The sequence below is a fragment of the Haliotis asinina genome, chromosome 7, assembly GCF_037392515.1.
Source record: "Haliotis asinina isolate JCU_RB_2024 chromosome 7, JCU_Hal_asi_v2, whole genome shotgun sequence".
Classification (NCBI taxonomy): domain Eukaryota; kingdom Metazoa; phylum Mollusca; class Gastropoda; order Lepetellida; family Haliotidae; genus Haliotis; species Haliotis asinina.
This window is the reverse complement of record NC_090286.1, coordinates 805205-825307: the sequence shown is the minus strand read 5'-3', so window position 1 is coordinate 825307 and position 20103 is coordinate 805205. Positions and strand designations below refer to the sequence as shown.

General features: G+C 39.5%; 1 protein-coding gene across 1 annotated transcript in view; it reads left to right on the top strand.

The window, feature by feature from the left end:
* The window catches only part of LOC137292180 (regulator of MON1-CCZ1 complex-like), a 32923-nt gene that overhangs the window by 9789 nt on the left and 3031 nt on the right, over positions 1-20103 (top strand). Inside the window, exons 13-22 of the mRNA XM_067823742.1 lie at positions 126-179; positions 1721-1774; positions 3526-3584; positions 4319-4492; positions 4916-5023; positions 5413-5490; positions 5678-5782; positions 6206-6274; positions 6640-6710; positions 19886-20040. Coding sequence (XP_067679843.1) covers positions 126-179; positions 1721-1774; positions 3526-3584; positions 4319-4492; positions 4916-5023; positions 5413-5490; positions 5678-5782; positions 6206-6274; positions 6640-6710; positions 19886-20040 — 927 coding nt within the window. The remainder of the gene's footprint in view (positions 1-125; positions 180-1720; positions 1775-3525; positions 3585-4318; positions 4493-4915; positions 5024-5412; positions 5491-5677; positions 5783-6205; positions 6275-6639; positions 6711-19885; positions 20041-20103) is intronic.

The window sequence follows — 20103 nt, the reverse complement described above, 5'->3', positions numbered from 1 at the left end:
CATGGACTAGATTCTGACACTAATTCTCAGAAATAAAGTCCAGTCAGTGTTTTGAGAGACATCAGTAACACAGACATGACAGGTTTTTTTAGGTATGTTGTATATAGGACTAATGTTTTCTGCAGCACTGAATCTGACGGCAGCTGGCACAGAGAAGACGGAGTACCTGTGTGAACTCTGTATCCTTGACCTACATCACATGACATAATGGCATAGTTGTTGACCCACATCACACAGTGTGTAGTCGTTGCCCACATCACACAAGGTGTAGTTGTTGCCCACATCACACAGGGTGTAGTCGTTGCCCCACATCACACAGGGTTTACTCGTTGCCCACATCACACAGGGTGTAGTCGTTGCCCACATCACACATGGTGGAGTCGTTGCCCACATCACACAGGGTTTAGTCGTTGCCCACATCACACATGGTGGAGTCGTTGCCCACATCACACAGGATTTAGTCGTTGCCACATGTCACACACGGTGTGGTCATTGCCCACATCACACAGGGTGTAGTCGTTGACTCATGCCACACAGGGTGTAGTCGTTGCCACATGTCACACACGGTGTGGTCGTTGCCCACATCACACAGGGTGTAGTCGTTGACTCATGCCTCACATGGTGTCGTCGTTACCCCACGTCACACAAATGGTTCCCCCATTTGGTGCCATAGGAACTTTTTTTTCTAATATTTGTTCCTGTAATAGTGCATGTAGAACAATTATTTTGTTCTTCTTACACAGAATTTATTCCGGGAAAATAGGAACTTCCCCACACATCCTAGTGTGTCTAAATCAGGGTTTTGTTTGTTGGAAATGAAAAGGGAAAAAGGATAGTTCCTAGGATATTTGTTCCATATGGAACAAATCCAGGGGCTATCAAGGAGCAATGATCATGTGTGCAAGTTCCTTAGTTACGGACTCAATACATTAGTGTAGTGCGTGGCATCATTTGTCTTCATTGCGGGCATTGATTTCATCTTTTCTTAATGGATACATGTGTAGATAAACTTAATGAACATACTCAAAAATGCTACTGTCTCTTTTTATCATGACACTTTCTTCTTTTGGTCACCAATTAACCTTAAATATGTCTAACATCATGTAAATAGGTGGTTGTGCAATGGGCAGCCTAAAGCAGTGTAGCAGCCCAGAATACCCCAACATCAGATTATACCCCAGAGTAAATTATAGGCTAGCCCAATTTATACTGGACAAAGTATTCCTCTCCAGCCTAGACTATACCCCCCCCAAACACCCGGGATTTGCAAAGGGTCATCGTCTTGATGTCTTGGTGTGATCATTCATTGTGTCAGAAACATGCTTCAGCATTTCCCTAGCTAGTGGTCTCTTAGGTGAGGTAAGTACTTGTGAGAATCACTTTAAGCACTGATGACTGTTTGAAGATCCGGGGTAGAATAGGTCTTTAGAAACCCATGCTTGCCACAAAGGCGACTATACGTGTCGTAAGAGCCGTCTAACGGGATCAGATAGTCAGGTTTGCTGCGTTGGTTGACACATGTCATTGGTTCCCATTTGTGCAGATCAGTGCTCATTCTCTTGATCACTTGTTTGTCTGTTCCAGACTCAATTATTTACAGACCGACACGATTTAGCTGGAATATTCTTGAGTGCGTCGTAAAACTTAACACGCTCACTCACTTTAAGCTCTGGCAGTCTAGACAGATATGTCTTGTCTTATCACACCTTAACATGTATAGATTCAGCCAACTGGATTGTGTTCCAGCCAGATGTCGTTATCGATGCCAAGCTAGGTAAGTATGGAGGGTGTTGGGTAGTGGGGAAGACCAGTATTTGAAGATCTTGTAACCAAAGAAAGGAAGAGTACTAATGAGTGTTCAAATATGTACACCAGGTAGTGGTTGTGTTCTGTAGGATTTGGCCGGTGATATCTTTTAGAGTAATACACTTTATTATTGATTATTATATCCTATTCCACTGTGACAGGTTGCCTGTGCGATACATATACTATTCCACTGTAACAGGTCGCCTGTGTGATATATATCCTATTCCACTGTGACAGGTCGCCTGTGCGATACATATCCTATTCCACTGTGACAGGTCGCCTGTGCGATATATATCCTATTCCACTGTGACAGGTCGCCTGTGCGATACATATCCTATTCCACTGCAACAGGTCGCCTGTGCGATACATATCCTATTTCACTGTAACAGGTCGCCTGTGTGATATATATCCTATTCCACTATAACAGGTCGCCTGTGTGATATATATCCTATTCCACTGTAACAGGTTGCCTGTGCGATACATATCCTATTCCACTGTAACAGGTCGCCTGTGCGATACATATCCTATTTCACTGTAACAGGTCGCCTGTGTGATAGATATCCTATTCCACTGTAACAGGTCGCCTGTGTGATATGTATCCTATTCCACTATAACAGGTCGCCTGTGTGATATATATCCTATTCCACTATAACAGGTCGCCTGTGTGATATATATCCTATTCCACTATAACAGGTCGCCTGTGTGATATATATCCTATTCCACTATAACAGGTCGCCTGTGTGATATATATCCTATTCCACTATAACAGGTCGCCTGTGTGATATATATCCTATTCCACTGTGACAGGTCGCCTGTGTGATATATATCCTATTCCACTGTGACAGGTCGCCTGTGTGATATATATCCTATTCCACTATAACAGGTTGCCTGTGTGATATATATCCTATTCCACTGTAACAGGTTGCCTGTGTGATATATATCCTATTCCACTGTGACAGGTCGCCTGTGTGATATATATCCTATTCCACTGTGACAGGTCGCCTGTGTGATACATATCCTATTCCACTATAACAGGTTGCCTGTGTGATATATATCCTATTCCACTATAACAGGTCGCCTGTGTGATATATATCCTATTCCACTGTGACAGGTCGCCTGTGTGGTATATATCCTATTCCATTGCAACAGGTTGCCTGTGCGATACATGTACTATTCCACTGTAACAGGTTGCCTGTGTGATATATATCCTATTCCACTATAACAGGTCGCCTGTGCGATACATATCCTATTCCACTGTGACAGGTCGCCTGTGCGATATATATCCTATTCCACTGTAACAGGTCGCCTGTGCGATACATATCCTATTCCACTGTGACAGGTCGCCTGTGCGATACATATCCTATTTCACTGTGACAGGTCGCCTGTGTGATATATATCCTATTCCACTGTAACAGGTCGCCTGTGTGATATGTATCCTATTCCACTATAACAGGTCGCCTGTGTGATACATATCCTATTCCCCTGTGACAGGTCGCCTGTGTGATATATATCCTATTCCACTGTGACAGGTCGCCTGTGTGATATATATCCTATTCCACTGTGACAGGTCGCCTGTGTGATATATATCCTATTCCACTGTAACAGGTCGCCTGTGTGATATATATCCTATTCCACTGTGACAGGTTGCCTGTGTGATATATATCCTATTCCACTGTGACAGGTTGCCTGTGTGATATATATCCTATTCCACTGTGACAGGTTGCCTGTGGTATATCAAGCTTCATCTGGAGCCATTGGTCACCATGCTGCCCGACAAGGTTGGTACAGAGTTGTCTCCCTTTTCAATCTTAACCTCGAAGATAGTGTTTATAGTCTGTTTGCCGTGAAAACATGCCAATGAATATCACTTTAAACAAAAATGTAAATTGAATACAGTGAAATTAGGATTGTGAATTCTCATAATTTTACCTTGGCAACTAAACATCTAAATCTCAAAATTTTAATGAACTTAGGATAAAAGTTGTTTAACAAATGATCATAAGTTCAAATCACTTTATTTGTTTGTATTATAAGGGGGTGTGCACATTGAATGCAACACTGAAAACATGTTGTGTTGGTCTAAGTTAACTCTCATCACATACCACACATGCATTTGTTTCACTGTTCCAACTGCTGCAGTTACCCCCTTGTAATACAAACCAATAATGACAGTTTGAATCTGTGATCATTTGTTGAACAATAGTCCTGTGCTGAATAAAATTCTGAGACTTAAATCTTCTTTTGATGTTTGGAAAACAGGTCTATAGTAGTCTTTTGATGTTTTGCAAACAGACAATATAGTCTTTTGATGTTTGGCAAAAAGTATTTGTATTGTAGTGAAAAGTAGTTTTTATATTAATAAAGGTGGAAAGGTTCTATAAATAGTAGATCCAGTAATTTACATCAGTGATCATGTGATCTACCTCGGTGATAAAGTGATCTACCTTGATATTCATGTGTTGTTCCAGTGTTGATCCTGAATTGTTCCAGTGTTGATCTCGCTTTGTTCCAGTGCAAGTTGATCCAGTTCTTGCTGTGTCGCCAGGAGAGCAAGATGGTGATCCTGTCCGTGTGTCGCCAGATGTTGGTCCCAGGTCAACAGGCAAATTTACACACTATCTCTCAGGTGTACGACATGCTGAACCAGGTCTACAAGGCGTATCGGGATGTGGAATCACAAGCTATGGTCTGTTAATTTCTTGTAACATGGAGTGACATTACTGGGTGTTTGTACTATACCATTGCATGTAGAAGTTCATATCGGGACATGGAGTCACAGGCAGTGTGTGGTCTGTCAGCTGCTTGTAACATGGAGTGACTTTACTGGGTTGCTGCACAGAGAGGTTCTAAGCAAGCAACATTCATAATCATTTCCATTTTCTATCTAATCAGTTTGTTATTATTTGTGTTATGAAAGTTTGACCTTTTTTAAATGTCTTTGATAGTTTGTTACATTATTTGTCATATTTGATCTTCCTAAGGTCTTTCTAGTTGTTAATCTTAACCTGACTAAATGTTTCTTTTTGTGATTGCAAAATGCATGAGCATTGGGCTCAAAGATTGTTGAAGAGATAAATGAGGTTATCCACACAGACCTGTCTGTCCCCAGGCAGGGGAGATCTCCAGCACGGCCATGACCAATATGTGGAAGAGGAAGGTGATTATTGATCAGTCTGACATGTACACACATGTCTTCTCGGTGATCGAAGACTGCAAGGTGAGGGAGTGTCTGGCAGGGACCGACCTCAGATACAGTATAGCATTGTGAGGGCTTCTTGTACAGTGTATCTATGAAAAACAAATGCATGTCGACTATCGCTTTATGTTCAAGTACACCTATCAAGGACATGTATTTCCAGTTGACATTAAGTACAAATTTACAAATTACATACTTGTTTACCAAAGAAGTCATGTCTTACATGTTTGTTTACTAAGGATGTCTATTGCACATCTTTATTTACCAAAGTCATATTATGTTATTAATCATGAAACATATTACATTTATATTTTCTGAGCATAATAGTATATATTTGTTGTTTATTCACCATAGTCATTGACTACATGTGTTTTGGATATTTGTGCATATTTTCATGTTTGTTGGCTTAGGACATCAAGTACAAGTTCATGGTGGCAGTTCTCATAGAGTACATCCGGTCTCTGAACCAGTTCAACATTCCAGTGCAGGTAGGCACCTACTACATACTCACACTTACTAGTAAATACTTTGTTGTACAAAATTTCTATTTCATTAACTCCATTTCTATGAAGAATGTTACACATGATGTCTCTCAGTTTATTACAATCTACTACCAATGTCCTGGTAGAAAACCCAGCAAGTAAGTCTCAGCGGGAATGTATGATATACCTGCAGCACTACCTGTACGAGCTGATCATCAACATCCTCGTCCACAACAACTGCTTCTACCAGCTGCACCAGTTTCTTCAGTACCATGTCCTCAGTGACTCCAAACCCCTGGTGAGTGCTGTCTCTCCTGGTGAGTTCATTCTCTTGGTGAGTCCTGTCTCCATGTGAGTCCTATCTCTGGGTGAGTCCTATCTATAGGTGAGCCCCTCCTGTGGGTGATCCTTATCTCTGGGTGAGCCCTGTCTCTTGGTGAGTAAAAAATGCTTGTGAGTAAACTGTGGGTGATTCCTATCTCTTTGTCTGTCACAACCCCTGGTAAGTCCATGCAGCGGGTGAGACCAATCACTCATCAGTTGTCTAATGTGATTCATTCGAAGTGAAGGTTGTTGAAATTCTCCTGAGCATTCACGTTAGTGCAGCATGAAGAGGCAGCTGTTGTAACCCTGCTGCGCCAGTACATTTAACAGACATGGTATACATCAGGCAGAGTAACCGATACAGAAGTACATACTCATATATCGCCTTCTGTTGCAGGCTTGTCTGATGCTGTCACTAGAGAGCGTGTATCAGCCAGCTCACCAACTAGCTCTGGACATGCTCAAGGTCAGTTCCCATGCTTGTGTTACTGTGTTTTACCTGAACACCTCCACAGCAACAAGGGACACGCCCTGCATCCCAGGAATATCATGTAATACCTTTAAGTAACAGCAGCAAACTGCCAGACTGTTTGGGCCACACTTGAGTATTTGTGGACTGTCTTCATGCAGATGGAATGTTGCATGAGAAAGCAAGAAATAAACTTCCCTATCAACCTCAAACAACTCCTGAACACTTTTGTTCTGTATGCTGATGTGTGGTGCAGCCTTGTGAAGACCTGAGTTGTTCTTAAGACACATTGTTTGTTGGTGATTGTTGAAAGGAACTTTAATGTCAGAACAATTGTATACAGTGTAACATGTATGTTACAGAGACTTCAGACAGCCAATGAGGAGATCATAGAGGTCCTGTTGTCCAAACAGCAGCTCCTGCCAGCTCTCAGGTAGGCTGCGCTACTCTTTCACTTGGGAAGGGGCACTAACATCTCACTTGATTAGGTGGTGGTAGCGTGTCACCACAGATTAATGTTTGGTGTCCATGTCAGGTGTATGTACAGATGAATGGTTGGTGTTCTATGTAAGGTGTATGTACAGATGAATGGTTGGTGTTCTATGTAAGGTGTATGTACAGATTAATGGTTGGTGTTCTATGTAAGGTGTATGTACAGATGAATGGTTGGTGTTCTATGTAAGGTGCTGGTACAACAGATTAATGGTTGGTGTTCTTTGTAAGGTGTATGTACAACAGATGAATGCTTGGTATTCTATGTAAGGTGTATGTACAACAGATGAATGGTTGGTGTTCTATGTAAGGTGTATGTACAACAGATTAATGGTTGGTGTTCTATGTAAGGTGTATGTACAGATGAATGGTTGGTGTTCTATGTAAGGTGTATGTACAGATTAATGGTTGGTGTTCTATGTAAGGTGCTTGTACAACAGATGAATGGTTGGTGTTCTTTGTAAGGTGCTTGTACAACAGATGAATGGTTGGTGTTCTTTGTAAGGTGTATGTACAACAGATGAATGGTTGGTGTTCTATGTAAGGTGTATGTACAGATGAATGGTTGGTGTTCTATGTAAGGTGCTTGTACAACAGATGAATGGTTGGTGTTCTTTGTAAGGTGCTTGTACAACAGACTAATGGTTGGTGTTCTATGTAAGGTGTATGTACAACAGATGAATGGTTGGTGTTCTATGTAAGGTGTATGTACATATGAATGGTTGGTGTTCTATGTAAGGTGCTTGTACAACAGATGAATGGTTGGTGTTCTTTGTAAGGTGTATGTACAACAGATGAATGGTTGGTGTTCTATGTAAGGTGTATGTACAGATTAATGGTTGGTGTTCTATGTAAGGTGCTTGTACAACAGATGAATGGTTGGTGTTCTTTGTAAGGTGTATGTACAACAGATGAATGGTTGGTGTTCTATGTAAGGTGTATGTACAACAGATGAATGGTTGGTGTTCTATGTAAGGTGTATGTACAGATGAATGGTTGGTGTTCTATGTAAGGTGCTTGTACAACAGATGAATGGTTGGTGTTCTTTGTAAGGTGTATGTACAACAGATGAATGGTTGGTGTTCTATGTAAGGTGTATGTACAACAGATGAATGGTTGGTGTTCTATGTAAGGTGCTTGTACAACAGATGAATGGTTGGTGTTCTTTGTAAGGTGCTTGTACAACAGATGAATGGTTGGTGTTCTATGTAAGGTGTATGTACAACAGATGAATGGTTGGTGTTCTATGTAAGGTGTATGTACAGATGAATGGTTGGTGTTCTATGTAAGGTGTATGTACAACAGATGAATGGTTGGTGTTCTATGTAAGGTGCTTGTACAACAGATGAATGGTTGGTGTTCTTTGTAAGGTGCTTGTACAACAGATGAATGGTTGGTGTTCTTTGTAAGGTGTATGTACAACAGATGAATGGTTGGTGTTCTATGTAAGGTGTATGTACAGATGAATGGTTGGTGTTCTATGTAAGGTGCTTGTACAACAGATGAATGGTTGGTGTTCTTTGTAAGGTGTATGTACAACAGACTAATGGTTGGTGTTCTATGTAAGGTGTATGTACAACAGATGAATGGTTGGTGTTCTATGTAAGGTGTATGTACAGATTAATGGTTGGTGTTCTATGTAAGGTGCTTGTACAACAGATGAATGGTTGGTGTTCTTTGTAAGGTGCTTGTACAACAGATGAATGGTTGGTGTTCTTTGTAAGGTGTATGTACAACAGATGAATGGTTGGTGTTCTATGTAAGGTGTATGTACAGATGAATGGTTGGTGTTCTATGTAAGGTGCTTGTACAACAGATGAATGGTTGGTGTTCTTTGTAAGGTGCTTGTACAACAGACTAATGGTTGGTGTTCTATGTAAGGTGTATGTACAACAGATGAATGGTTGGTGTTCTATGTAAGGTGTATGTACATATGAATGGTTGGTGTTCTATGTAAGGTGCTTGTACAACAGATGAATGGTTGGTGTTCTTTGTAAGGTGTATGTACAACAGATGAATGGTTGGTGTTCTATGTAAGGTGTATGTACAGATTAATGGTTGGTGTTCTATGTAAGGTGCTTGTACAACAGATGAATGGTTGGTGTTCTTTGTAAGGTGTATGTACAACAGATGAATGGTTGGTGTTCTATGTAAGGTGTATGTACAACAGATGAATGGTTGGTGTTCTATGTAAGGTGTATGTACAGATGAATGGTTGGTGTTCTATGTAAGGTGCTTGTACAACAGATGAATGGTTGGTGTTCTTTGTAAGGTGTATGTACAACAGATGAATGGTTGGTGTTCTATGTAAGGTGTATGTACAACAGATGAATGGTTGGTGTTCTATGTAAGGTGCTTGTACAACAGATGAATGGTTGGTGTTCTTTGTAAGGTGCTTGTACAACAGATGAATGGTTGGTGTTCTATGTAAGGTGTATGTACAACAGATGAATGGTTGGTGTTCTATGTAAGGTGTATGTACAGATGAATGGTTGGTGTTCTATGTAAGGTGTATGTACAACAGATGAATGGTTGGTGTTCTATGTAAGGTGCTTGTACAACAGATGAATGGTTGGTGTTCTTTGTAAGGTGCTTGTACAACAGATGAATGGTTGGTGTTCTTTGTAAGGTGTATGTACAACAGATGAATGGTTGGTGTTCTATGTAAGGTGTATGTACAGATGAATGGTTGGTGTTCTATGTAAGGTGCTTGTACAACAGATGAATGGTTGGTGTTCTTTGTAAGGTGTATGTACAACAGACTAATGGTTGGTGTTCTATGTAAGGTGTATGTACAACAGATGAATGGTTGGTGTTCTATGTAAGGTGTATGTACAGATTAATGGTTGGTGTTCTATGTAAGGTGCTTGTACAACAGATTAATGGTTGGTGTTCTTTGTAAGGTGTATGTACAACAGATGAATGGTTGGTGTTCTATGTAAGGTGTATGTACAACAGATGAATGGTTGGTGTTCTATGTAAGGTGTATGTACATATGAATGGTTGGTGTTCTATGTAAGGTGCTTGTACAACAGATGAATGGTTGGTGTTCTTTGTAAGGTGTATGTACAACAGATGAATGGTTGGTGTTCTATGTAAGGTGTATGTACAACAGATGAATGGTTGGTGTTCTATGTAAGGTGCTTGTACAACAGATGAATGTTTGGTGTTCTTTGTAAGGTGCTTGTACAACAGATGAATGGTTGGTGTTCTATGTAAGGTGTATGTACAACAGATGAATGGTTGGTGTTCTATGTAAGGTGTATGTACAGATGAATGGTTGGTGTTATATGTAAGGTGCTTGTACAACAGATGAATGGTTGGTGTTCTTTGTAAGGTGTATGTACAACAGATGAATGGTTGGTGTTCTATGTAAGGTGTATGTACAACAGATGAATGGTTGGTGTTCTATGTAAGGTGTATGTACAACAGATGAATGGTTGGTGTTCTATGTAAGGTGCTTGTACTACAGATGAATGGTTGGTGTTCTTTGTAAGGTGCTTGTACAACAGATGAATGGTTGGTGTTCTTTGTAAGGTGTATGTACAACAGATGAATGGTTGGTGTTCTTTGTAAGGTGTATGTACAGATGAATGGTTGGTGTTCTATGTAAGGTGCTTGTACAACAGATGAATGGTTGGTGTTCTTTGTAAGGTGCTTGTACAACAGACTAATGGTTGGTGTTCTATGTAAGGTGTATGTACAGATTAATGGTTGGTGTTCTATGTAAGGTGCTTGTACAACAGATTAATGGTTGGTGTTCTTTGTAAGGTGTATGTACAACAGATGAATGGTTGGTGTTCTATGTAAGGTGTATGTACAACAGATGAATGGTTGGTGTTCTATGTAAGGTGTATGTACATATGAATGGTTGGTGTTCTATGTAAGGTGCTTGTACAACAGATGAATGGTTGGTGTTCTTTGTAAGGTGTATGTACAACAGATAAATGGTTGGTGTTCTATGTAAGGTGTATGTACAGATGAATGGTTGGTGTTCTATGTAAGGTGCTTGTACAACAGATGAATGGTTGGTGTTCTTTGTAAGGTGTATGTACAACAGATGAATGGTTGGTGTTCTATGTAAGGTGTATGTACAACAGATGAATGGTTGGTGTTCTATGTAAGGTGCTTGTACAACAGATGAATGGTTGGTGTTCTTTGTAAGGTGCTTGTACAACAGATGAATGGTTGGTGTTCTATGTAAGGTGTATGTACAACAGATGAATGGTTGGTGTTCTATGTAAGGTGTATGTACAGATGAATGGTTGGTGTTCTATGTAAGGTGTATGTACAACAGATGAATGGTTGGTGTTCTATGTAAGGTGCTTGTACAACAGATGAATGGTTGGTGTTCTTTGTAAGGTGCTTGTACAACAGATGAATGGTTGGTGTTCTTTGTAAGGTGTATGTACAACAGATGAATGGTTGGTGTTCTATGTAAGGTGTATGTACAGATGAATGGTTGGTGTTCTATGTAAGGTGCTTGTACAACAGATGAATGGTTGGTGTTCTTTGTAAGGTGTATGTACAACAGACTAATGGTTGGTGTTCTATGTAAGGTGTATGTACAACAGATGAATGGTTGGTGTTCTATGTAAGGTGTATGTACAGATTAATGGTTGGTGTTCTATGTAAGGTGCTTGTACAACAGATTAATGGTTGGTGTTCTTTGTAAGGTGTATGTACAACAGATGAATGGTTGGTGTTCTATGTAAGGTGTATGTACAACAGATGAATGGTTGGTGTTCTATGTAAGGTGTATGTACAGATGAATGGTTGGTGTTCTATGTAAGGTGCTTGTACAACAGATGAATGGTTGGTGTTCTTTGTAAGGTGTATGTACAACAGATGAATGGTTGGTGTTCTATGTAAGGTGTATGTACAGATGAATGGTTGGTGTTCTATGTAAGGTGTATGTACAACAGATGAATGGTTGGTGTTCTATGTAAGGTGCTTGTACAACAGATGAATGGTTGGTGTTCTATGTAAGGTGCTGGTACAACAGATTAATGGTTGGTGTTCTTTGTAAGGTGTATGTACAACAGATGAATGGTTGGTATTTTATGTAAGGTGTATGTACAACAGATGAATGGTTGGTGTTCTATGTAAGGTGTATGTACAACAGATTAATGGTTGGTGTTCTATGTAAGGTGTATGTACAGATGAATGGTTGGTGTTCTATGTAAGGTGTATGTACAGATTAATGGTTGGTGTTCTATGTAAGGTGCTTGTACAACAGATGAATGGTTGGTGTTCTTTGTAAGGTGCTTGTACAACAGATGAATGGTTGGTGTTCTTTGTAAGGTGTATGTACAACAGATGAATGGTTGGTGTTCTATGTAAGGTGTATGTACAGATGAATGGTTGGTGTTCTATGTAAGGTGCTTGTACAACAGATGAATGGTTGGTGTTCTTTGTAAGGTGCTTGTACAACAGACTAATGGTTGGTGTTCTATGTAAGGTGTATGTACAACAGATGAATGGTTGGTGTTCTATGTAAGGTGTATGTACATATGAATGGTTGGTGTTCTATGTAAGGTGCTTGTACAACAGATGAATGGTTGGTGTTCTTTGTAAGGTGTATGTACAACAGATGAATGGTTGGTGTTCTATGTAAGGTGTATGTACAGATTAATGGTTGGTGTTCTATGTAAGGTGCTTGTACAACAGATGAATGGTTGGTGTTCTTTGTAAGGTGTATGTACAACAGATGAATGGTTGGTGTTCTATGTAAGGTGTATGTACAACAGATGAATGGTTGGTGTTCTATGTAAGGTGTATGTACAGATGAATGGTTGGTGTTCTATGTAAGGTGCTTGTACAACAGATGAATGGTTGGTGTTCTTTGTAAGGTGTATGTACAACAGATGAATGGTTGGTGTTCTATGTAAGGTGTATGTACAACAGATGAATGGTTGGTGTTCTATGTAAGGTGCTTGTACAACAGATGAATGGTTGGTGTTCTTTGTAAGGTGCTTGTACAACAGATGAATGGTTGGTGTTCTATGTAAGGTGTATGTACAACAGATGAATGGTTGGTGTTCTATGTAAGGTGTATGTACAGATGAATGGTTGGTGTTCTATGTAAGGTGTATGTACAACAGATGAATGGTTGGTGTTCTATGTAAGGTGCTTGTACAACAGATGAATGGTTGGTGTTCTTTGTAAGGTGCTTGTACAACAGATGAATGGTTGGTGTTCTTTGTAAGGTGTATGTACAACAGATGAATGGTTGGTGTTCTATGTAAGGTGTATGTACAGATGAATGGTTGGTGTTCTATGTAAGGTGCTTGTACAACAGATGAATGGTTGGTGTTCTTTGTAAGGTGTATGTACAACAGACTAATGGTTGGTGTTCTATGTAAGGTGTATGTACAACAGATGAATGGTTGGTGTTCTATGTAAGGTGTATGTACAGATTAATGGTTGGTGTTCTATGTAAGGTGCTTGTACAACAGATTAATGGTTGGTGTTCTTTGTAAGGTGTATGTACAACAGATGAATGGTTGGTGTTCTATGTAAGGTGTATGTACAACAGATGAATGGTTGGTGTTCTATGTAAGGTGTATGTACATATGAATGGTTGGTGTTCTATGTAAGGTGCTTGTACAACAGATGAATGGTTGGTGTTCTTTGTAAGGTGTATGTACAACAGGTGCATGGTTGGTGTTCTATGTAAGGTGTATGTACATATGAATGGTTGGTGTTCTATGTAAGGTGCTTGTACAACAGATGAATGGTTGGTGTTCTTTGTAAGGTGTATGTACAACAGATGAATGGTTGGTGTTCTATGTAAGGTGTATGTACAGATTAATGGTTGGTGTTCTATGTAAGGTGCTTGTACAACAGATGAATGGTTGGTGTTCTTTGTAAGGTGTATGTACAACAGATGAATGGTTGGTGTTCTATGTAAGGTGTATGTACAACAGATGAATGGTTGGTGTTCTATGTAAGGTGTATGTACAGATGAATGGTTGGTGTTCTATGTAAGGTGCTTGTACAACAGATGAATGGTTGGTGTTCTTTGTAAGGTGTATGTACAACAGATGAATGGTTGGTGTTCTATGTAAGGTGTATGTACAACAGATGAATGGTTGGTGTTCTATGTAAGGTGCTTGTACAACAGATGAATGGTTGGTGTTCTTTGTAAGGTGCTTGTACAACAGATGAATGGTTGGTGTTCTATGTAAGGTGTATGTACAACAGATGAATGGTTGGTGTTCTATGTAAGGTGTATGTACAGATGAATGGTTGGTGTTCTATGTAAGGTGTATGTACAACAGATGAATGGTTGGTGTTCTATGTAAGGTGCTTGTACAACAGATGAATGGTTGGTGTTCTTTGTAAGGTGCTTGTACAACAGATGAATGGTTGGTGTTCTTTGTAAGGTGTATGTACAACAGATGAATGGTTGGTGTTCTATGTAAGGTGTATGTACAGATGAATGGTTGGTGTTCTATGTAAGGTGCTTGTACAACAGATGAATGGTTGGTGTTCTTTGTAAGGTGTATGTACAACAGACTAATGGTTGGTGTTCTATGTAAGGTGTATGTACAACAGATGAATGGTTGGTGTTCTATGTAAGGTGTATGTACAGATTAATGGTTGGTGTTCTATGTAAGGTGCTTGTACAACAGATTAATGGTTGGTGTTCTTTGTAAGGTGTATGTACAACAGATGAATGGTTGGTGTTCTATGTAAGGTGTATGTACAACAGATGAATGGTTGGTGTTCTATGTAAGGTGTATGTACATATGAATGGTTGGTGTTCTATGTAAGGTGCTTGTACAACAGATGAATGGTTGGTGTTCTTTGTAAGGTGTATGTACAACAGATGAATGGTTGGTGTTCTATGTAAGGTGTATGTACAACAGATGAATGGTTGGTGTTCTATGTAAGGTGCTTGTACAACAGATGAATGTTTGGTGTTCTTTGTAAGGTGCTTGTACAACAGATGAATGGTCGCTGTTCTATGTAAGGTGTATGTACAACAGATGAATGGTTGGTGTTCTATGTAAGGTGTATGTACAGATGAATGGTTGGTGTTATATGTAAGGTGCTTGTACAACAGATGAATGGTTGGTGTTCTTTGTAAGGTGTATGTACAACAGATGAATGGTTGGTGTTCTATGTAAGGTGCTTGTACTACAGATGAATGGTTGGTGTTCTTTGTAAGGTGCTTGTACAACAGATGAATGGTTGGTGTTCTTTGTAAGGTGTATGTACAACAGATGAATGGTTGGTGTTCTATGTAAGGTGTATGTACAGATGAATGGTTGGTGTTCTATGTAAGGTGCTTGTACAACAGATGAATGGTTGGTGTTCTTTGTAAGGTGCTTGTACAACAGACTAATGGTTGGTGTTCTATGTAAGGTGTATGTACAGATTAATGGTTGGTGTTCTATGTAAGGTGCTTGTACAACAGATTAATGGTTGGTGTTCTTTGTAAGGTGTATGTACAACAGATGAATGGTTGGTGTTCTATGTAAGGTGTATGTACAACAGATGAATGGTTGGTGTTCTATGTAAGGTGTATGTACATATGAATGGTTGGTGTTCTATGTAAGGTGCTTGTACAACAGATGAATGGTTGGTGTTCTTTGTAAGGTGTATGTACAACAGATGAATGGTTGGTGTTCTATGTAAGGTGTATGTACAGATGAATGGTTGGTGTTCTATGTAAGGTGCTTGTACAACAGATGAATGGTTGGTGTTCTTTGTAAGGTGTATGTACAACAGATGAATGGTTGGTGTTCTATGTAAGGTGTATGTACAACAGATGAATGGTTGGTGTTCTATGTAAGGTGCTTGTACAACAGATGAATGGTTGGTGTTCTTTGTAAGGTGCTTGTACAACAGATGAATGGTTGGTGTTCTATGTAAGGTGTATGTACAACAGATGAATGGTTGGTGTTCTATGTAAGGTGTATGTACAGATGAATGGTTGGTGTTCTATGTAAGGTGTATGTACAACAGATGAATGGTTGGTGTTCTATGTAAGGTGCTTGTACAACAGATGAATGGTTGGTGTTCTTTGTAAGGTGCTTGTACAACAGATGAATGGTTGGTGTTCTTTGTAAGGTGTATGTACAACAGATGAATGGTTGGTGTTCTATGTAAGGTGTATGTACAGATGAATGGTTGGTGTTCTATGTAAGGTGCTTGTACAACAGATGAATGGTTGGTGTTCTTTGTAAGGTGTATGTACAACAGACTAATGGTTGGTGTTCTATGTAAGGTGTCTGTACAACAGATGAATGGTTGGTGTTCTATGTAAGGTGTATGTACAGATTAATGGTTGGTGTTCTATGTAAGGTGCTTGTACAACAGATTAATGGTTGGTGTTCTTTGTAAGGTGTATGTACAACAGATGAATGGTTGGTGTTCTATGTAAGGTGTATGTACAACAGATGAATGGTTGGTGTTCTATGTAAGGTGTATGTACAGATGAATGGTTGGTGTTCTATGTAAGGTGCTTGTACAACAGATGAATGGTTGGTGTTCTTTGTAAGGTGTATGTACAACAGATCAATGGTTGGTGTTCTATGTAAGGTGTATGTACAGATGAATGGTTGGTGTTCTATGTAAGGTGTATGTACAACAGATGAATGGTTGGTGTTCTATGTAAGGTGCTTGTACAACAGATGAATGGTTGGTGTTCTTTGTAAGGTGCTTGTACAACAGATGAATGGTTGGTGTTCTTTGTAAGGTGTATGTACAACAGATGAATGGTTGGTGTTCTATGTAAGGTGTATGTACAGATGAATGGTTGGTGTTCTATGTAAGGTGCTTGTACAACAGATGAATGGTTGGTGTTCTTTGTAAGGTGCTTGTACAACAGACTAATGGTTGGTGTTCTATGTAAGGTGTATGTACAACAGATGAATGGTTGGTGTTCTATGTAAGGTGTATGTACAGATTAATGGTTGGTGTTCTATGTAAGGTGCTTGTACAACAGATTAATGGTTGGTGTTCTTTGTAAGGTGTATGTACAACAGATGAATGGTTGGTGTTCTATGTAAGGTGTATGTACAACAGATGAATGGTTGGTGTTCTATGTAAGGTGTATGTACATATGAATGGTTGGTGTTCTATGTAAGGTGCTTGTACAACAGATGAATGGTTGGTGTTCTTTGTAAGGTGTATGTACAACAGATGAATGGTTGGTGTTCTATGTAAGGTGTATGTACAGATTAATGGTTGGTGTTCTATGTAAGGTGCTTGTACAACAGATGAATGGTTGGTGTTCTTTGTAAGGTGTATGTACAACAGATGAATGGTTGGTGTTCTATGTAAGGTGTATGTACAACAGATGAATGGTTGGTGTTCTATGTAAGGTGTATGTACAGATGAATGGTTGGTGTTCTATGTAAGGTGCTTGTACAACAGATGAATGGTTGGTGTTCTTTGTAAGGTGTATGTACAACAGATGAATGGTTGGTGTTCTATGTAAGGTGTATGTACAACAGATGAATGGTTGGTGTTCTATGTAAGGTGTATGTACAGATGAATGGTTGGTGTTCTATGTAAGGTGTATGTACAACAGATGAATGGTTGGTGTTCTATGTAAGGTGCTTGTACAACAGATGAATGGTTGGTGTTCTATGTAAGGTGCTTGTACAACAGATGAATGGTTGGTGTTCTTTGTAAGGTGTATGTACAACAGATGAATGGTTGGTGTTCTATGTAAGGTGTATGTACAGATGAATGGTTGGTGTTCTTTGTAAGGTGCTTGTACAACAGACTAATGGTTGGTGTTCTATGTAAGGTGTATGTACAACAGATGAATGGTTGGTGTTCTATGTAAGGTGTATGTACAGATGAATGGTTGGTGTTCTTTGTAAGGTGCTTGTACAACAGACTAATGGTTGGTGTTCTATGTAAGGTGTATGTACAACAGATGAATGGTTGGTGTTCTATGTAAGGTGTATGTACAGATTAATGGTTGGTGTTCTATGTAAGGTGCTTGTACAACAGATTAATGGTTGGTGTTCTTTGTAAGGTGTATGTACAACAGACTAATGGTTGGTGTTCTATGTAAGGTGTATGTACAACAGATGAATGGTTGGTTTTCTATGTAAGGTGTATGTACAACAGATGAATGGTTGGTGTTCTATGTAAGGTGCTTGTACAACAGATGAATGGTTGGTGTTCTTTGTAAGGTGCTTGTACAACAGATGAATGGTTGGTGTTCTATGTAAGGTGTATGTACAACAGATGAATGGTTGGTGTTCTATGTAAGGTGTATGTACAGATGAATGGTTGGTGTTCTATGTAAGGTGCTTGTACAACAGATTAATGGTTGGTGTTCTTTGTAAGGTGTATGTACAACAGACTAATGGTTGGTGTTCTATGTAAGGTGTATGTACAACAGATGAATGGTTGGTGTTCTATGTAAGGTGTATGTACAGATTAATGGTTGGTGTTCTATGTAAGGTGCTTGTACAACAGATGAATGGTTGGTGTTCTTTGTAAGGTGTATGTACAACAGATGAATGGTTGGTGTTATATATAAGGTGCTTGTACAACAGATTAATGGTTGGTATTCTATGTAAGGTGTATGTACAACAGATGAATGGTTGGTGTTCTATGTAAGGTGTATGTACAACAGATGAATGGTTGGTGTTCTATGTAAGGTGTATGTACAACAGATGAATGGTTGGTTTTCTATGTAAGGTGTATGTACAACAGATGAATGGTTGGTGTTCTATGTAAGGTGTATGTACAGATGAATGGTTGGTGTTCTATGTAAGGTGCTTGTACAACAGATGAATGGTTGGTGTTCTATGTAAGGTGCTTGTACAACAGATGAATGGTTGGTGTTCTATGTAAGGTGTATGTACAACAGATGAATGGTTGGTGTTCTATGTAAGGTGTATGTACAGATGAATGGTTGGTGTTCTATGTAAGGTGCTTGTACAACAGATTAATGGTTGGTGTTCTATGTAAGGTGTTTGTACAACAGATGAATGGTTGGTGTTCTATGTAAGGTGCTTGTACAACAGATGAATGGTTGGTGTTCTATGTAAGGTGCTGGTACAACAGATGAATGGTTGGTGTTCTATGTAAGGTGTATGTACAACAGATGAATGGTTGGTGTTCTATGTAAGGTGTATGTACAACAGATTAATGGTTGGTGTTCTATGTAAGGTGCTTGTACAACAGATTAATGGTTGGTGTTCTATGTAAGGTGCTTGTACAACAGATGAATGGTTGGTGTTCTATGTATGGTGTATGTACAACAGATGAATGGTTGGTGTTCTATGTAAGGTGCTTGTACAACAGATGAATGGTTGGTGTTCTATGTAAGGTGCTTGTACAACAGATGAATGGTTGGTGTTCTGTGTAAGGTGCTTGTACAACAGATTAATGGCTGGTGTTCTATGTAAGGTGTATGTACAACAGATTAATGGTTGGTGTTCTATGTAAGGTGCTTGTACAACAGATGAAGTATTTGGTGTTCTATGTAAGGTGTATGTACAACAGATGAATGGTTGGTGTTCTATGTAAGGTGCTTGTACAACAGATTAATGGTTGGTGTTTCTATGTAAGGTGTGTGTACAACAGATGAATGGTTGGTGTTCTATGTAAGGTGCTTGTACAACAGATGAATGGTTGGTGTTCTATGTAAGGTGTATGTACAGATGAATGGTTGGTGTTCTATGTAAGGTGCTTGTACAACAGATTAATGGTTGGTGTTCTATGTAAGGTGCTGGTACAACAGACTAATGGTTGGTGTTCTATGTAAGGTGTATGTACAACAGATTAATGGCTGGTATTCTATGTAAGGTGTATGTACAACAGATTTATGGTTGGTGCTCTATGTAAGGTGTATGTGCAACAGGTTAGTGGCTGTTGTTCCAGATTAATGGTTGGTGTTCCATGTGAGGTTATGTGAGTGAGAATTCATTTACACCACTTTTAGCAACATACCAGCAATGGGCTTCTCTCATTGTACCCATGTGGGGAATAGAACTTGGATCTTCTGCATGACAAGCAAACGTTTTAACCATTAGGCTACCCCACCGCCCCTTCGAATGTATGTACAACAGATTAGTGACTGGTGTTCCATGTAAGGTGTATATACAACTGATTAATAACTGGTGTTCATGTCAGGTTTATCCGGAGCGTGGGAATCCAGGACACAGTGTCAGCCCGCAAGTTCCTGGAGACAGCCATGCACTCAGAAGACAACATGCTGTTCTTTACTGTCTTCAAGTTTTTTGAGCAGAGAAACCTTAAGCTGAAACTCAATCCCCGGTTCCAACCAGGTGAGTTCGAGCTCCTCAATCAGAAAGTTTAGTTTTACAACTCTCTTGCCAATATTCCATCTA